Below are 17570 nucleotides of genomic sequence, written 5' to 3' on the forward strand. Positions count from 1 at the left end.
GCGACATCATACAAGGATACTCAAACCTCAGAGTTTTAGCAGAGCGACATCATACAAGGATACTCAAACCTCAGAGTTTTAGCAGAGCGACATCATACAAGGATACTCAAACCTCAGAGTTTTAGCAGAGCGACATCATACAAGGATACTCAAACCTCAGAGTTTTAGTTAAAACACTGTTTAACAAGGATACTCAAACCTCTAAAATAGTCATTATAAAATTCACCTACGTTTCTGTATTTTTCGGGTTGTCCAGTCGGATCTCGTCACTCCGCCGTTGGCAGACAAAGTCGGACATGTGTCGCTGGCCCAGCAAAGAATTTTGCTTCCTGGGTCTTTCTTTCCAGGTCCAGTTGACTCTGGCCGTGCACGGATTCAGCGCGTCTTCCTCTGCCTGTCAGCGGGGGGGGTTGAGAGATCCCGGGTTTCGGCACCAAATGATAGGTATTTTTCTTGAACCTATATAAAAAGACCACAGACAACGTATATGAATTTTATAGACAAAGCTTTTGCAAAAGGAGAACTTTCCGTCACGGCCTCTCCAGGCCGTTCCAGAGAATTCTGATCTGCTTTCACGTGAGCTCCTTCTTTTATTGTCAAAGAAAAACAGTCACAGGGGGCAGTCAGGAAAACAACAGAGGTCGTAAAACACCCAACCAAAACAAACCAGCAACTCAGTTCCAGGTGTGATATCTGATCTACGGTCTGAGCCCAGTTCAGCTCTAGGTCAAACTGTCAACAAAGAGGGAGGATAAACAAGAGACAAAATACGACTGCTCACAAGCAGTTAGGAGGTATTCTGGTTGATAAGAATTAAGATCTGGGAAACTCAGAGTTAAGTGTCTCACATAAAGATAAACAGACAGTCGTAACCTCCAGGTCAGTTTATACACACATAAGCAAGAGAACACTTTAAACTAAAAATCACAATAATACTGATTAACATTAGACTGAATATGAACTAAAGTAATAATGATAATACCAAAAAATATCTAACAATTACAAAGATTACATTAATGCAGTTTACAGTTCTTGTAATTTGACATATTGTGCTGCTCTTCTACTGAACCTATGCTGTGTTGCATCTTTTGATCATCTGAACTTGAGGTATGTTTGTAAATTGCTGTAAATAAAATCTCCAATATTCATGTCTGTTTAATGAGCTGATTGTGTGATGCAGCTGCAGACTAAATCCAGTCGCAAGAGTTCACTCAGGAAAAATGTGTGTAACCCATGTTAATGGCAGCCGCAGTACCCAGGATGAATGTTAGCCTGAGGGCTGAACAGCCTCTGAGGCAACAAGCCTGGCCTAATCACACATGAATGCAGCGAGCCAAGCCATTCCTGGCATGCTGCATTCAAGGTCAGGGCTGTGCAGTGACACTTTTAGAAGGATGACAGTAACAAACAGGAGTAGTAAAAGTAAATTTAGTGCAAAAAGGAAGGACATTTAACAATGCTGTAACAAAAAAAAAACAATGTTGTAACAATGCTTTGGGCAAAAGGCAGAGTTAAGTGAGCTAAGTCTGTAAAAATGTGCTACAGGCAGGTGTTCACTTAAATTTATCTTACTAAACTTAAGACCTTAAAATGATTAGAATTAATTTTACAAAAATAAGCTGTCCTTAAATATGTTAATAATAGGTGTTATATATTGTCTTGGCAGAACTATTTAATTTTGTGTAGTCTATGTATTTTTTTTCTGTCAGGCAAAAGTTTGAGTCACATGCAGACACTGCTAACATTCCCTTGCTAGCTAGCTGGCTCTTTTATGTTTATCCTGGGTACAAATTTATCATCAGCAAGGGAAATGAATGGAGCTCTGAGATTGGCTGTCTTGTAAGCCAATAGGATGTCAAGTAGCTTTATGTCAAGGCATTTCAGCTTCCAAAGCTGAAATTTATTTTGAAGTATTTTAGATATACTCTACAAAAAAAAAAAAAAAAATCTGCTATCTTTTTTTAATTTTCCACAAATAACTTGGAAATACTTTCCACAAAAAATAAAATCCTTGAATACTGAACTGGTAATAGGCGAGGGTCCTCTGTACTTGTCCTTCAATGTCAAGATGATACAAGGCTTCACCTGCTGGGGACACACACTGACAGTCTGCCGTACCAGAGTCAGCTGGGTCAGATAACTGGCTGCTCAAAACAAGAGCTAAGAGCTAAACTATCTGTTTGGCCTTGGAAGACAAGATTTGACAAGAAATCAGTTGCTTACCCTACAGAATGCACTTTGCTTTCAAATGTGATACCATTTCATAAGAATAAAACAGGCATCCAAGTAGCGAACACACATTTCCTTACTTTTTGTATAGGTTTAGTTTAAACTGACATAAAGACATTGTTATAAATTTCAGTTTGCCACATTCTGATTGTTTTCAGCAGCCTCTTTCCAACCATTTCAACACCTGCTGGTACCGGTGGCACAACAAAAAACTGTTCTCTTATGTACTCCTGTCACAATGAAACACTTATGACTGTATTTCTCTTTGTGCTGCTTGTAGGTGGAGGAATGTTCCTTTACCACCCCGTACTTCCACACATACGTGGTGATTATTCTTGATAATCCACTGCCATTTCTCTGAAGTACCCTAAAAGCTGTTTTTCTTTAGATTCCCTCACTATAGTTACCCAACTGGCCATTTTTCTATTTCTTTCATAAATCTCTATAATGTTTTCTAAATCTAATTTAGCAAAACTATCTAAAGTGAGGAGCTAGAACTCTTCTGCTGCAGTTGTTTCAGTAAATGAGGGGTTCGTTTGTTGGTGCTGCTTATGAACAACAAGCCAAGGACTGTTTATTCTGCCATTTATTTAGCAAATGTAGTGGACAAACAACCAGTGTAGAGTACCCTACAGAACTTTTTTCACATTTGGCTACATAACAACCACAAAACCTAAATGTACATTGAGGTGTTATGTAAAAGACTAACACAAGTGGTGCATACGGGTGAAGTGGAAAGAAAATGATACAGTTATCATGAAGAGGGAGTGGATTCTGTGCAGTCTTCAGTTTTTTTCAAGTGGGATTCATCCTGGACTTTCCAGCACTTGAAGAGCCTTCATTTGGTCTAAACCATTCCAGAGAAGAACCGGCTGCAGTTTTAGGGACGTCGTCCTCATAGAAGGTGAACCTCCACCCTCGGCTCAAGTCTTCTGCAGCCTCAATGAGGTTTACCTTCACCATCGCCTTGAAGTTTCTTCATCATAGCCATCGCTATGTTTCACAGCAGACTTACTGTGTTGTGCAAGATTGTCTTATCATCACCATGCTGGCTACATGAATCTAAGAGAAGTTTTAGGTTCTTTTAAAATTAATTTTGTAAATCCATTTTGAACACAGCATTTAATCAAAATAGTTATTCTGATGTGTGATGTGTTAATGGAGTTACATGTATGGAGTACATATGTCTGACCTGCAACACCTTGGTAGTAACTTAAATCAGAGCTCAATTTAGTTGAGTTCGTTTCTATAGCGTTACTTTACAACAAATGTCGTCTCGAGCCGTTTTACGAAAAATCTTTTCAATTCACTCACACATGCATTCCATCTGGTCCTGGTGATCAAAGGGTCCAGGAATATCAGTTCATTATTCCAATGAACTGATATTCCAAATTGTGGAATATCAGTTCATTGGGCTTCCAAATTGTGCTGGAAGTCCAGCACAATTTGAAATCTCGCTGCTTTTCCATCCTGCATCTGGACGGTGGCTCTGCTGAGGTCCCATGTTGATCCAAATTCCAACTTCTTAGGAAAATGTTCAGGCTGACTCACCTGAATAGGATGCAGTGTTTTTCCCTAAGCGTGTCTGAAAATACTACAGCGGTCTGTGGGAACTTTTGACTTATGACTTTGTCAGAAAAAACTGTTTTAAAAGCACAAGCAAAGCAAATATATATATATATATATATATATATATATATATATATATATATATATATATATATATATATATATATATATATATATATATATATATATATATATATATATATATATTTATTTTTTTTTATCTTGCTCTCATTTCTCTTACTAGTGTGATAGGTTTTGTTAGAAACACTGACACACATTTATTAAAGGTTAAAAAGGGTCTTATGCAGCGTTTTAAACAGTTATGAGGAAGCGCTGTGGAGAGATTCCAGCAAATTTACGGTTGTAAAAAGAATATGAGGCTGAACATATGGTTCACTCACAATATGCACAGGAAAACCTGCCAGCTAAGCAACATTTTTGGCCTGCATACTAGAATGCATCATCTTTCAGTTCAGTATGCACTTATTATGCTGAAATGAAAGACAGTGGTGTGAATATCTTTGGACCCTCTTTGTGGCAGAAATATATTTATTTTAAACAACATAAAATGAATCTGGGCTTAATGATGAAGGCAGTTATACGACGTTTAAGAATTACCACAAGTTAGATCTAATTTGTTGTATTTATTCCACTCTCCTAATGTTTCTAGAAAAAAAAAATAAAAATTCCTTCTGTCTCTAAAAGAAGCTGGTCTGGCTCCATCTCCGCTCTCCAGTATAAAAACAATGTTTCTCTCTGTAATAAACTCTATTAGGTTTTGTTTTCCACTGCTGCTGGACACGTTGTGCACACCAACCGCTGCATCGATGAAGGAACACAATTAGCTTAATCAATCCTAATCTTGTAACCTTACCCAGGTCAATATTGTTGGAAGTAATGGGTAGAGACAATCTCTTTCATCAACCCCTCTGCTCATTAAATCAGATCAAGAGAATTCAGAGAACACCCAGAACAAGAAGGTTTTTATTGATTAATGCGGAGCAGGAGCTGTGATTAACAACATGAGACACTTTGGGTTCCACTCGACCGCTACCAGATCAACTGGACTTTCTGGGGGCTCGCATGTGACTTTTGTGAAGTAGCTGAAAGACTTTTCTTTCAAGACAAAAAAAAAAAATAGTAGGTATATTTTCTCCACAGTGATCAACACATAAAACAGAAAGGACAAACCCGTAAACACACGGCAGTCTGGATTGAACTGAGTCTGTGAAACCCAGTTGAAGTGAAGCATGAGTTTATCTGGTTATGATGGTCAGCTCTGCATGGTTTTAAGGTAGACTGGGAAAATCTACTTAACATGTTTTGATGTACAATAAAAGTCCTGTAGCTCACTGGCTGCGTTTCCATTACAGATACACAGAACCCTGTCAATGTTCCACTAATGTCCAAAAAACACAATTTTGCAATTGAGATATTTCCACTAAATGAAAAAAGCAGTTAAAAACTCATGTGAATATGTTTGTTTGCAAAATAAACCACCTCATCCTCGCACCAAGACTTTCTATCAAAAATTATTTTTTTTCAAAACTGACATGTTTCCATTAAGCAAATTTAATTTTTAAACTGTCAAATTTTGCAATTAAATTGTCAATGGAAATGCAGCTGTTATTAAAGTGTGACCTCTGACCTTTCATGTGTTCTAGTCTCAGGGGAGCAAAGAATAAATAAGTCATCAGGTCAAACATAAAAGAAAATCAGACAGTGCTATTGGCCGGGAAGCGCAGGATTGATGCATTTCTAACTGAAAGATTGCTCAGATCTCTGGCTAACGATTGGTCGACCTAGAAAAGATTTAGAGAATAAACAGAAGTTTTAAATATTTAATAATGATCTAACCTGAGGCCTAAGCCTCACTGCAAGAAGACAGAGAAGATGGAGGTTTGTTTAAGATTAGGACTTTAATGGGATGGAGCTCAGCAGCTGGAGACAGCAACACTGCTCTGCAAATCCTGATATTCCTCATATTTATCCTAAAAAACACCCAAACATCATTTTGTCTTGTGTGAGAGAACAGTGATTGTAATCAGTCAAAACATGAAGCTTTAAAACACCAAACTGCTGAGATGAACCTGTTAAAACCAACATGTGAATTATGCAGGCTGTGACCTGAAGAAGCAGCTGAATGTTTTGGAAGATCGCCGCTGAGTGAAAACACATCAGGGGGATAGTAGGAGTCTCTCAAGCAGACATGTTCAGCAACACGTCGGTGGCGGTTTGAGACAGAAAGAAAACGAGCCGATTTGTCAGGGTTTGATGAAGGAGAGCAGGTGAGAATAAACGGAAATCCATTCCAAGCACAGACCAAACGTCTCCGCTTGTTTGACGGTGAACCTTTAACCTGCGTGTGCACATCAGTGAAGGAAGAATGACAAACAAACCATGATTTGGCATTGAAATGTTCATTTTTGTGACGTGACGCCATGAAAGAAAGGAAACAGTCCACATTTAATCCAAACGAAGCAGATGCGGTGAACACGAGGTCACTGGCTGGGTCAGAGCAGGCAGAACCACAGCCCAATCCAGTTTGGTCATGTCTCAATTTGGCAAATTCAAACTTTCTGTAGTAACCTTGGAAACCAAGAGAGGTTGAGCTTCTACTCTACCGGGTATACTGCGATATGAAAAAGTCACGGTTTCCTGCAATATCTGATTTTTTTTTCTGATCAGAGCTGCTAGGATTGAAAGTTCTACGATGGCTGATCCGGACTCCCAGTCGCCCCGTCTAAAGAAATGAAGTGTGTGACGTGAGAATACTTTGGCTAGAGGGAGAAGACAGACGGCAGCTTAGAGGAATAACGGTGTTCTATGTGCAAAACGTGTTTACGGACAGCAGCAACCAGAGGAGGCGACAGGAGCGCCATCCATCACTATTTGCTGAATTCAAGGTAAAATAACATTGATGCTGTCTGCAGAGCTAAACACTCTATAAGTGTTTAGGAGTCGTTTGATGGTTCCACTGGAAAAGTTTAAGTGAAAGCAACCAAGAGTCTACGTAGCTTTACCATACATTTTTGGACAGCAGTATTTTGTTGTATAGAAATTTACATTCTATTCTATATTTTATTCTTACTTATGTGGAGTTTATTGTGTTTTCTGTATGCCCTGCTGCACAGTAGTTTCCCAATTCTGGGATCAATAAAATACATCTTATATTAATTAATAGGTGCTTCTGCTACATTTTATTTACTTATTTTGAGTCCAAGATATAAAAAAAAAGTAAAATGAGTAAAAGCAATAGTAGGAATATTTGTTGCTTTTCTGTTCAAATGATACAGAAAAAAAAAATATATAAAAAGCAACACGTTTGTGGTAAAAGATTATTTTTTTACAACTGGTCACAGGCATCAGACTTCAGGACACATGGCTTTAAACTACATCCTGAATTCAGGTTGAAATTTACAAACAGTACATTTATGAAGTAAAACCTTAAAATAAGAGCCATTTCTGTCCAGATTTGTTGTAAATAAATTAGCTTAAATACAAAGAAAATAGACCAAACCATTTTTTTGGCTCATTGAGGGTATAATGAACCAATAGTCATGAAAACAGCAACTGCTGATCCTCTGCAACTCCAAAAGAACACATCGTCTCTCATCTTGTGGACTCGGTCCCTAGAGTCCCCCAGAGGCCTCGGGGTTCCACTCAGAACCAGCCCACACACTCCTCTCCCCCTGCAGGCTGACGCCACCCGCCTCAGTAGTAGGTGCACCAGTTGCTGTTGTCGCTGGGCATCAGACCTCCGGTGATGAGCAAGATCAGGTCCACGAACCACCAGATTCCCAAGCCTCCCAGGGTGAGCAGCTTCCCCACAGCCGTGCCCGTGTGGCCCAGACAGAAGCGGTCGACGCCGAAGCAGCCCAGGAAGAAGGAGTACAGCAGCGTGGTGATAAAATAGTGTCCCGTGTATCTGTAAAGGAAGCAGAAGATGATTTAACAGCAGTGAAATGATGTTTGTTTCATAGGTTAACATGCTGTGGCAGTGCAACAACCTATGGTAGTTCCAAAAGTGAGCAGACAGTGCCCTCTAGTGGGAAAGTATAAAAGGCGTGTTTAGCCTGTGTTCCATCGACAGCCGCAGTTTGTTGCACTTAACCTCCTAACTGAGCCATGATCACCACGGTAACCACAAGAACAAATCAGGACATAATCAAAGGAAAAGAGAGGAGACCAGCTCTGAATCCTCCAACACATGCTTCATGATGGGTGCTGCAATGAAAGCGAGGGAACAGCTGGAGTGTGTTCTTCATGTGTTCATCCAGATGAGAGTCAGTCTCAACTCCATGGATAAATACTGACAGGCCTGAAGGATTCTGGCGGACAGAACAAGCCGTGGTTTAGTTGTCAGAATCCAGGTGAACTTCAGGGTCTGACTGGCCTCACTATGGGACTGCTGGTATTGGGCTTTTTCTAAACAATTCCAGCAAATCTCATTTTTATAATGCAGGAAGTTAGAGATGGGGTTAACTAGACGAACCTCTGTTGCGACCTTGGGCATACAACTACGTGTGTTTTATTGGCGTTAACATTGTCAACAATATCAACAAACCATCGTAACAACGCTTGGATACATTATTCTCCATAACAACACTTTACACCAAACTCCCCAACAGAGCAGGAGCTTCCCTGTCTGGAGGGAAGTTAACCAGAACATCAGCGCTGAGCCGTCTGGGTCGCCTCTTACTTGATGCAAGGCACGTCGCCTCGGGTGAACTCCCGGGGTCCGGCACATTCGATGTCGTCCAGGGCAGTGCACATGACCTTGGTGTGGTTCACTTCCTTCTTAGTCTGCCCGCCCCACTGAAGAAGAGCACAAGTGGAGATGAACTGAGGGTTTAACGACAGAGACGCTTTCAGAGGACAGTACTGACCCCAACGCAGCCGTGTTCCATCTCCTGGTGGGCGCTGTAGTTTCCTGCATGGTCCACCGGATCCTGGCAGTAGATGAACTCCTCAGGCCTTCAGCACAGGCAGGACGTTAAAGAAAAACCAAGAAGGAGGAACGATTACACAACACAGAGAGGCAGCGATTCTTTTAGCAAGACAATGTAGTATGAGAGCGTTAAACCATCTGCTCCTTTGCTACTTGAGATTTTGAGATCCTGATCGGCTGCTTCTGGTTGTAGAATCAATCTTATTACCACAGCTAGACTGTCCAAAAGGAGTTCATAAAAGCAAAATCCTTCCAGAACCAGGGACTGGTGGTCCAAACATGCGATGATTCAATAAAAAAAGTAAATTAAAAAAAATTAGTAAAAGAACCAATCAGAGCTAACATGACAGAGCCGCTCCAACATGCTGCAGTCATTCTAAAAGATTTTTCAGTGGGTTGCTTTGATCTTTTACGTTTATCAAATCCAATGTGTGCTGTCAAACAAATCAGTTTTAAGCTGACAAACAGAAAATACCATCAGGAGTCATATGTGACCACTACCAACATTTTGTTAGGGTTTTTATTGGTCAGACAATCAGAGATATTCTAGAACCTTCAGCACCAACCAGAGAAAGAACCTGGAGAATCCTCAAATTAAGCTACACGTTACCTTCAAACTACTAAAGAACATTCATGCCCAGGATGGGTTTAGCCGGTAAGCTGCAGCAGGAAGTACGTCACAGAGACAACAAAAGCTAAAGCCTTGAACAAGGAACGTAACGTTCTCTACATTTCCATTTTAAAAAAAGACTATAATTATTTAACAAATATGTGAACTGGTTTAGGCTCTTAGTTACCATGGAAATAGTCCCAATGTGACAGATTTCCCCTCTGCTCTGAACGTAGCTAGCAAGAGCTAACGATGTTAGCTTCTGGGTTACTCACAGATAGCGGCAGAGGACGACCGGAGACGAGGGCCTGTACTCATACGGCTCCGTGTTGTTCTCCGCCGGGGCTTCATACTTGGTCAGCTCGGGGAGCTCGCTGGAGGGCAGCGAGGAGGCTCCCTGTGTGGGAGAAGCAGCCGGAGCAGCGGTGGAAGCTGCGGTGCTCGAGTTCTGGGAATGAATTCCTTCCAGACATTGCAACAAAATCGCAGCAAACAGCAGCAGGAACTGTCCGCAGAGCAGGATGTAGCTGACTGAAATCATGGCTCCCCTCAGACAGCAGCAGGAATCCACAGAAATTGGCTCCGCATCATCACAGATGTACGAAATAGCTGCTCCTTCTCGGTTGTTTGTCCAGATTATTCTTCCTGTTTTGAGTTTATTGACTTTTGGCGCGTTACCGCCACCAACTGGACTGGAGTGTGAAGTAACCACTTAGACGACTGGTTCGGGCTGGGACATAGAAAGCCTTGAGAAACTAAATACCCTTTGGAAGTTTTCACATTTAGTTTCATAACACACATTACCAAATTCAATGTTATTTACTGTAATTTCATTTGGTTGGCCAATACAAAGTATTAAAGTATTAATTTTTTTCAAATTGTTTTGCAAATAAAAATCCTTTAAAACATAGCTGGCAATTATATTCAGCATGTCATTTTCTAGCACATTGAGTTCAGGATTATAGTATCAAGAGTTATTTCCATAGTGATACAGTAGAGCCAATGAAAGGAAGATGTTGTTACTATATGTGTTTTCAACCAGAGTAAAATTAGATGTTCAGACACTGTTCCCACATTTTCCCTTAGTTGATTTAAATAATTAATAAATTATGACACTTTACATAACATGTGAAGTATTGTTATTCATCTTAGATTGCATTTATCCAGATGCTACTAAAAAACAGGAGACTCTCTTGAACAGTTACCATTTGTGGAGATCAGAGCTAACATTTCCACTGACAGTGATGCATTTGGAGGTGGTGCTTTTGTTTACATGCAACCCAGATATTTCATTCAAACTTTTGTTGTTTCTTCTTTTTTTTTCTTTTTATTGCATCTGAGATCATTTGAAAATCAATCAATGGAAACAACCATTTTGAACATGAAGGAGATTACTGTCATTAAGTTCATGCAGCGTCTAAGAGAACGCAGTTCATTTGTCCTCTGAGTCTGCACTGCAGGTGGCGTGGAGGACTGGGACATTAAACTATGTTTGGTTCCAGGAGATCAGTCGGAATCTGAGTCAGAGTTCTCCCCCTGCTGGTGACTCTGGCTTGTAGGAGTTGAAGCTGCTTTCCTTTGATGGGAGAACAGATGAGGCTAAAACCGGAGAGGAGAATAAACTCTGTGCAGAACCTCTGGGAGAGGAACTGGGATCCAGTCTGGACTGCATGACCGGGATCTGGTGCCGAACTGACGAACTCATGGGGGAGTACGGGTAGAAGAGAAAGCCTCCGCATGGTGGGAAGTTCATCACATCCTGCACAGTAGAAGTAAAGAAAACATTGTGAAGTGTTTGCAAAGTGGCTTAAAGGTTTTTAATCCACAATTTACAGTTAGATCAGATTAAAACACTGGAAAATGCAAATGTGGAGGGAATTAAAACATCAGTTTTAAAAAGTACACATTTCATTTGCAAATGAATAAATTCTAACTTGATTTAGGCTGCTAATCTTACTTAAAAATTGTTATAAATTATCTGCAGTTTTCAGTTTTTAATCATTATTATCATTTTTGCTTGTATCCAATTTTAGCTAGTTTAGCCCCAGTGCTAATAATGAAGTCAGAGTTGACAGTTGAGCTCTGTCACCCAGAGGCTGAACCGACGGGGCTGCTGTCCAAACAAAAGGGTTCAAGTCACCTCCAGTGAGCAGATTTCAAAAGGTTATTAAGCTTTTATAACTTGATAACAAACCAATTATTGTTTCGGTTAAGTAGGAACAATGTCTGACTTTTAAATCAAAAATAGATTTATGTTACCTTTCTATGTAGTTCCTCAGAACCCAGGAAAAATAAACCTTAAAACTATTCAACTCCAGCCGTTTAAGGGGGGAGTATTATGTAAACTCTATTTTCTGAGCTTTACATCATTATAATGTTATTCCCTCATCAAAAACATACCTTAAGTGTTGCTTTGATTCTTTCATGCATATTTGAGAAATCCTTTAATCTCCCATGGCAACCATTCATGGGCGCCTAAAAATTTGATCTCACAAAGCCCCGCCTTCTTACCCCCACCCTTCCACTTATGCACTAAGCTCCTCCAGACTAGCAGCAGCCATTAATGAACACCTGGTGGAGCTGCCCATCTGTTGAGCTCATCATACGAACTACTTTTTAGTCCAAGAACAGTTGTGATCGACATAATGAAGGAGCACTGTTGTGACGACATGCTGAAGGCAGAGTGTCGGAAAGAGGAGGAGCTTCTTAAAGAAACAGAGGCCCTTGTTTGGTATGTGTATCATTTTTATAACAATTGAAGTAAACTTAGTTACTTGATAATAATGATATTTTATAGCACAATGTGTCTGGAAAATATATAATACTGCCCATTTAAATTACGGTTTTGTAAAACATACCATAGAAATTTTTACAAATGGCCTTGATTTATTTTTTTATTAGTAAGAGAAAAAAAGTAATCAGGATACTAATGAGATAAAAAGTAGTATTCTCTATCTGAATTTACTTTGCGAGACAAACATTCTCCCGGGCCTGACTGAGGTGCGTGGTGTTTGCTGACCAGGCGTCTGAATGTTTACATTGCATTTTGATTTCTAAAGGATCAAATAAATGTAACTGACTCTCCTGAACTGGTCAGCAGACACACAGAGACACAAACCCAGTTTAGCTAACAGTCTTTTTTCAGGAAGCCGGAATACCAGGAGAGAACCAATGTATGCACAGGGAGAACATGCAAATTCCACGCAGAAAGACCCCAGGCTGGAATCTGAACCCAGGACCTCCTTGCTCTAGCAACAGTGCTCTGTCAGATAGTGTTTTAGCTAGATTCCTGTCTCCCCCAGTGAAAGACTTTGGTTGGCTGCCTCGTACCTGGAGCCCTGTGTGCTGCTTGAGGGCGACCGACAGCGGAGTCCCTGCCGGTCTGAAACCACACCGCACCCCTCCATCAGCGGCACATCTGTACCAGCTGTTTACTTGTGTCAAATGGAGGAGACGGCCTGAGGCGTTAACATCCAACAGGTGTCGGTTAAAGTCCGTGGAGTAAACACAGTTGGGTGCAAAGCTGCTGCAGAGTGAGCGCTCTCTGCATGAGTCCTGCGTGCCGTGCGGTACATCAGAGGAGTTTTCTGTGGGGTGGGAGGCCTGCAGAGTCTCTGCTGTGAAGGAAACCCCCGGCTGGTCTCCATGGTAACTTCGAAACAGCTGCGGTTCGGGACACTCCTCACTGTTAAAGCTTTTGTCGCTGTCACTCGTGTAAGAATCTGGTGGGAACAAAGGCAGCGGTTAGGGAAAGTCTCACAAACTGACGGAAAGCTTTCCGCACCTGAAGACCTGACGTCACCACAGTCAGCTGCCGGAGCACGCTTCCCGTCCGCCTCTCTGCACCTTCGTCCAGACTGCTGGAGCTTCCTGATGAAGCAAAAAAAAAAAAAAAAAAAAAAATATATATATATATATATATATATATATATTTTTTTTTTTTTTTTCGTGATATAAAAGTTAAAGGATTTTAAAATCTGCTATCAGTCAGAGGTTAAACATGAAGCTTATTACCTAAGCACTATTTGTACTTTAAATAATTCAGTTCAAATAATTCCAGAGGGATTTATTTGCAAAAAAAGGAATAAATAAAGCAAACAAAAGAAGAAAATATTTTATTTCCATGAATGAAAGAATGTATACATCTTTGATTAAAAGAGTAACAGTGCTTTGTAATATTACTCAAGTAAAAGTACAAAGTATTAAGAAGTAAAAAATCTCCTAAATGTGCATTTTGTCCATTTCTATTGTTTTTTAACGTTACCTACGTCTATCATTTGCTTTGTAAGCTATGCTGACTGCTTCTTACAGTAAATTATTCTCTACTGTGTTCAATGAAGTATTGCAAATTAATTTACATCATTCCATTAAAATGAAATAGTGCTGCACAGATTATAGCTGAATTTTAATAGGCAAGACCTCACTTCTATATTTTAGGCAAATATAGATATATTTTTCCATCCATCAGTCTTCAGACTGAGGAACTAATCCCTTCCAGGTTCATAGGTCAACTCCAGTCTGCGTGTAAATATCTAACACTGCAGCTGCACTCCATCTCCATCTCCATCTCACCTCTTCTCTCTCCGTCCGTTCCCCGTGTCCCGGAATCCTTTTGCAAAAGGGTTGTTGTCAATTTTCAGCTGTGTGATCTGTTTATATGTAAAATGCAGACACGTCTTTAAATATGATGTATTTATGATGATTAAGTTGTGCAACCAAAATTCCAATGAAGGTGGGGTGTAAAAAAAACCCCAAAAAACCCAGAATATTATTCAATTGAATTCACTACACAGACATGGTATATAATGTTCACATATTTGGAAATGGATGGAAAATGGCTGACGAGTCCAGACTCTCACCTTGTCGTTCTGGTACGCCGTCACTGCGATGAATTGCGTCTCAGCGAACACGTAGGTCCTGAAGGTGCTGCATGGAAGCTTCAGGATGTCATTGGCTTTCACTATATGGAACCTCGGCTGGTATTTGTGCATCGAGTTCAGAATTGTCTGTGCAAGACAGATGAAGAACAAATCAAATCAGTTCAGTTTTGTGGGACCTTTTGTCAAGATCTTTGTTTTTCTTTTTTTTATTTGTTTCATTATTTTTTGCGTTCCTTGGTGTCTTATTTCTATTAGTTCTGCCTTTTTCCACTTTTACTCCAGTTCCTTCTCAATGATTCTAGTTATGTTTATTTCTTGTATCTTGTCCTTTCTTAGTCACTCTAGTCTTAATAGGATTCTTATGTCTAGTCTGGGAGAAGCATTCAGCTTCTATGCAGAACAAATCTGGGACAAACTTCCAGAAAACTGTAAATCAGCTGAAACACTGATGTCCTTTAAATCTCGACTAAAAACCCACCTGTTTAGAGTTGTATGTGTAACGTAATCAATTACGAATTTAATGATGGTGTTTTGACTCAATGTCATGTTTTGATTGTTGATTCTGTGTTGCATGACTTTGTGATTTTGTGTTTGTTATGATGTAAAGCACTTTGAAATGCCTTGCTGCTGAAATGCTATACAAATAAAATTTGACTGATTGATTGATCGATTGATTGTTATTTTAATTATGTTTGTTCCGTTTTCAGTTATATTTTGTAAGATTTATTCCCAGTGTGATCTCTTGCCACATGTCACTTCCTGTTTCTCTCTCTCTCCCCTCACACCTGCATCCTGTTTGCTCATCACCCCAGGTCTACTGTTCCATCATTCACTCTCCCAGTATTTAATCACATCTCCTTCATTTGCTCCTCGCTGGTTCCTCCTGCTACTTCTTCTCTTATTTCTCCCCATATCTCCTCGCTGGCTTTTCGTTGTGGATTACATTTTATTCGACTCCGGCTTCCTGTGCTCCACGTGTTTTTCATATGTTTGGTATTTACTTTTCAATATAACATTTTACCTTTCATTAAATTAAATACTTTTAATTTGTTCTTTATGGCCACTCCACTCCCCGCTTCCTCTGCATTTGGGTCCAACATAAACCATTAAAAACATGACACCTTTTTCATTTTGAAAACATTGCTTTCAAAATGTCTGTAAGCCTTTTGGAGTAATTGTAAGCAGTCAGATTTAATAAATTAGAATACATGTATAATGCCACGTTTGTCAGATTATAAGTACCTTTTAAAAATGAACTTTAAGCAGTTGTTAAACATACTTTTCACCAAGTCCACATTTCTGTTTGAAAAACATTTTGTTATTGGTCTGATGTGATATTCTGATTTTAAATGTCATGCTTTCATTGGGTGTAGGTAAAAAATAATCGCAGCATAAAAAAAGGCTGGAAAACCACAGACTGTGTGTAATTAATCTATATAAAATTTTTCACTTAATGATAAAGTGCCCTATATTAAATGGAACTTTAATGTAGGAGATGGGTTTTCAACAAATAGGTTATGAGTTTTCAATAATATTCTAAATTAATGAATAGCCCTGTAATGTATATATATATATATATATATATATATATATATATATATATATATATATATATATATATATATATATATATATATATATATATATATATATATATGTTTAAACTTTACCTTTAATAACATAAAGTTACCTAAGTTTTAAAGTGCAATCAGTAATACTTTTATAACAAATTTATATCAGTAATGATTTTTTAATTAATGTCAAGTTGTCATAACAAAGACATTTTGAATAATGTCAACTTTGTATTAAAAGTGTCATAATTTACCGAATGAAGCTTTATGACAACAGTCATAAATATTCATGAAGGCTCATTCATGTTCATGACAGGTGTTATGTCATGTTTATGAAAGTGTCATGACAGTCTTATTCACCCCCCTTCAAATAAAGTGTTACCAAATGATTTTTTCCCCTCCCATCACTAGTCCTTCCGGAAGATCTCTTGTGAGGTATGCCTGATGAACATACGTCACAAATCAGGAACTTATAAACCTGAAGGGAACATTGATTTCTGTAACTTTTCGTTAAAAGCGCTGAAAGTAAAACTTACAAATCCATGCTTATCGGAGATGTTGTTGGTCAGTTTCAGCTTGTGGAAGTTGACCGCTTTGGACATCCACTGTTCTCCTGTGGCAGGACTGTCCGGGTGGATGTACATGCGCCTGGGCATCTCCGGGTCCGCCTTCCCGGCCACCGTCCAGCGCGAGTTCTGGAACTTATACCTGCAGTCATCCGCGGCCACGATGTCCATCAGCAGGATGTACTTGGCCTTCCTGTTCATGCCCGTACACCTGGCTCTGAGCGGTGGGAACATGCGCCTGCGCGGGCAGGAGAGGAGATTCAGCACGAGACATTACACCGCGCCGCGGCCCGCAGGCGTGAACCGGGACTATTTATTTACCTCCCAGATTTAGTGATGACCATCTCCGTGCCGTGTGTGTGGAACTGCTTCCAAAGGTCAGCAGCTTCCAGAGACACCCTGGGCTCCTCCTCAGCTGTGTCAGGGCTGTCCAGGAGTTCAGGCCTAGCGCGTGCCAAACCAGGATGGATCAGCCTTCTGGAGGTCAGAGTGGGAGCGAGCAACAGAGGGGGTTCTGACAGGAGAGTCCCAACTCCCGATGGAAAACTTTGAGCGGCCTCTGGGACGCAAAAGCTGCGCATGTTCTCCAAAAGTAACTTTTACGCACGACTCTGATTGGCTGGAACTTTTACGCAGCATGGAATCCTAAACAAAACAAAACAATATATATATATATATATATATATATATATATATATATATATATATATATATATATATATATATATATATACATATATATATATATATATATATATATATATATATATATATATATATATATATATATATATATATATATATATATATATATATATATATACACATATATATAAAAGTGGACAATGTCTACTTTTGTCAGTCGCTCCTACTCACAGATCAGTCTGTGCGCCGCGATGCTGTCCTCCCTCCCGTGTCCAGCCTCAGAGTGAATCCTAGCAGTGGGTGTGGTTTCTTCTTAATGCAAAAAAAAACAAAAAAAAAATACTGCTTCGTGATATTTCCTCCCACACAAAGTGCTGCGTTAGAAAGTTTCTCGGCTCGGTGGAGGGGGAATGCCCTCTGCCAGCGGTTGTCCCGACTGGATTAGACTCTGGGTTTGGTTCCAGACTTTTTACTGCTCAGTGGTCCGCGGCAGCTCAGGAACGTTCCGGGAACTTTCCGTGATGCGCGTCACTACCAGGCGCTACAGGG

The 17570-nt window shown here is 39.8% G+C and overlaps 2 protein-coding genes across 2 annotated transcripts; both read right to left on the reverse strand.

The window, feature by feature from the left end:
• Positions 1-4764: 4764 nt before the first annotated feature.
• Positions 4765-10022, reverse strand: tm2d2 (TM2 domain containing 2). Its single transcript, XM_014974849.2, has 4 exons — positions 9635-10022; positions 8688-8775; positions 8501-8616; positions 4765-7726 (listed from the first exon to the last, which is right to left on the reverse strand). The coding sequence occupies exons 1-4, from the start codon at positions 9898-9900 to the stop codon at positions 7513-7515; spliced, it is 684 nt and encodes a 227-aa protein (XP_014830335.2). The 5' UTR covers positions 9901-10022; the 3' UTR covers positions 4765-7512.
• Positions 10023-12399: 2377 nt separating this feature from the next.
• On the reverse strand, positions 12400-17013 carry tbx3b (T-box transcription factor 3b). Its single transcript, XM_088008504.1, has 5 exons — positions 16698-17013; positions 16347-16614; positions 14219-14365; positions 13932-14008; positions 12400-13229 (listed from the first exon to the last, which is right to left on the reverse strand). Exons 1-5 carry the CDS (start codon positions 16955-16957, stop codon positions 12800-12802), a joined length of 1182 nt encoding a protein of 393 aa, XP_087864630.1. The 5' UTR covers positions 16958-17013; the 3' UTR covers positions 12400-12799.
• Between the last annotated feature and the right edge of the window lie 557 nt (positions 17014-17570).

Source organism: Poecilia mexicana, unplaced genomic scaffold, assembly GCF_051168715.1.
Source record: "Poecilia mexicana isolate PSO_F unplaced genomic scaffold, ASM5116871v1 scaffold_9, whole genome shotgun sequence".
NCBI classification, from domain to species: domain Eukaryota; kingdom Metazoa; phylum Chordata; class Actinopteri; order Cyprinodontiformes; family Poeciliidae; genus Poecilia; species Poecilia mexicana.

Bases quoted from the DNA above. Each gene is read 5' to 3' on its own strand.
- tm2d2 (XM_014974849.2), bottom strand. From the start codon at position 9,900: ATGATTTCAGTCAGCTACATCCTGCTCTGCGGACAGTTCCTGCTGCTG. The intron at 8,776-9,634 runs GTGAGTAACCCA...CCTGTGCTGAAG, and splicing joins GTCGTCCTCTGCCGCTATCT to GCCTGAGGAGTTCATCTACT. The intron at 8,617-8,687 runs GTCAGTACTGTC...GCTCTTCTTCAG, and splicing joins TGGAACACGGCTGCGTTGGG to TGGGGCGGGCAGACTAAGAA.
- tbx3b (XM_088008504.1), bottom strand. From the start codon at position 16,957: ATGCGCAGCTTTTGCGTCCCAGAGGCCGCTCAAAGTTTTCCATCGGGA. The intron at 14,366-16,346 runs GTAAGTTTTACT...TGTCTTGCACAG, and splicing joins TCTCCGATAAGCATGGATTT to ACAATTCTGAACTCGATGCA. The intron at 14,009-14,218 runs GTGAGAGTCTGG...ACATATAAACAG, and splicing joins CGGCGTACCAGAACGACAAG to ATCACACAGCTGAAAATTGA.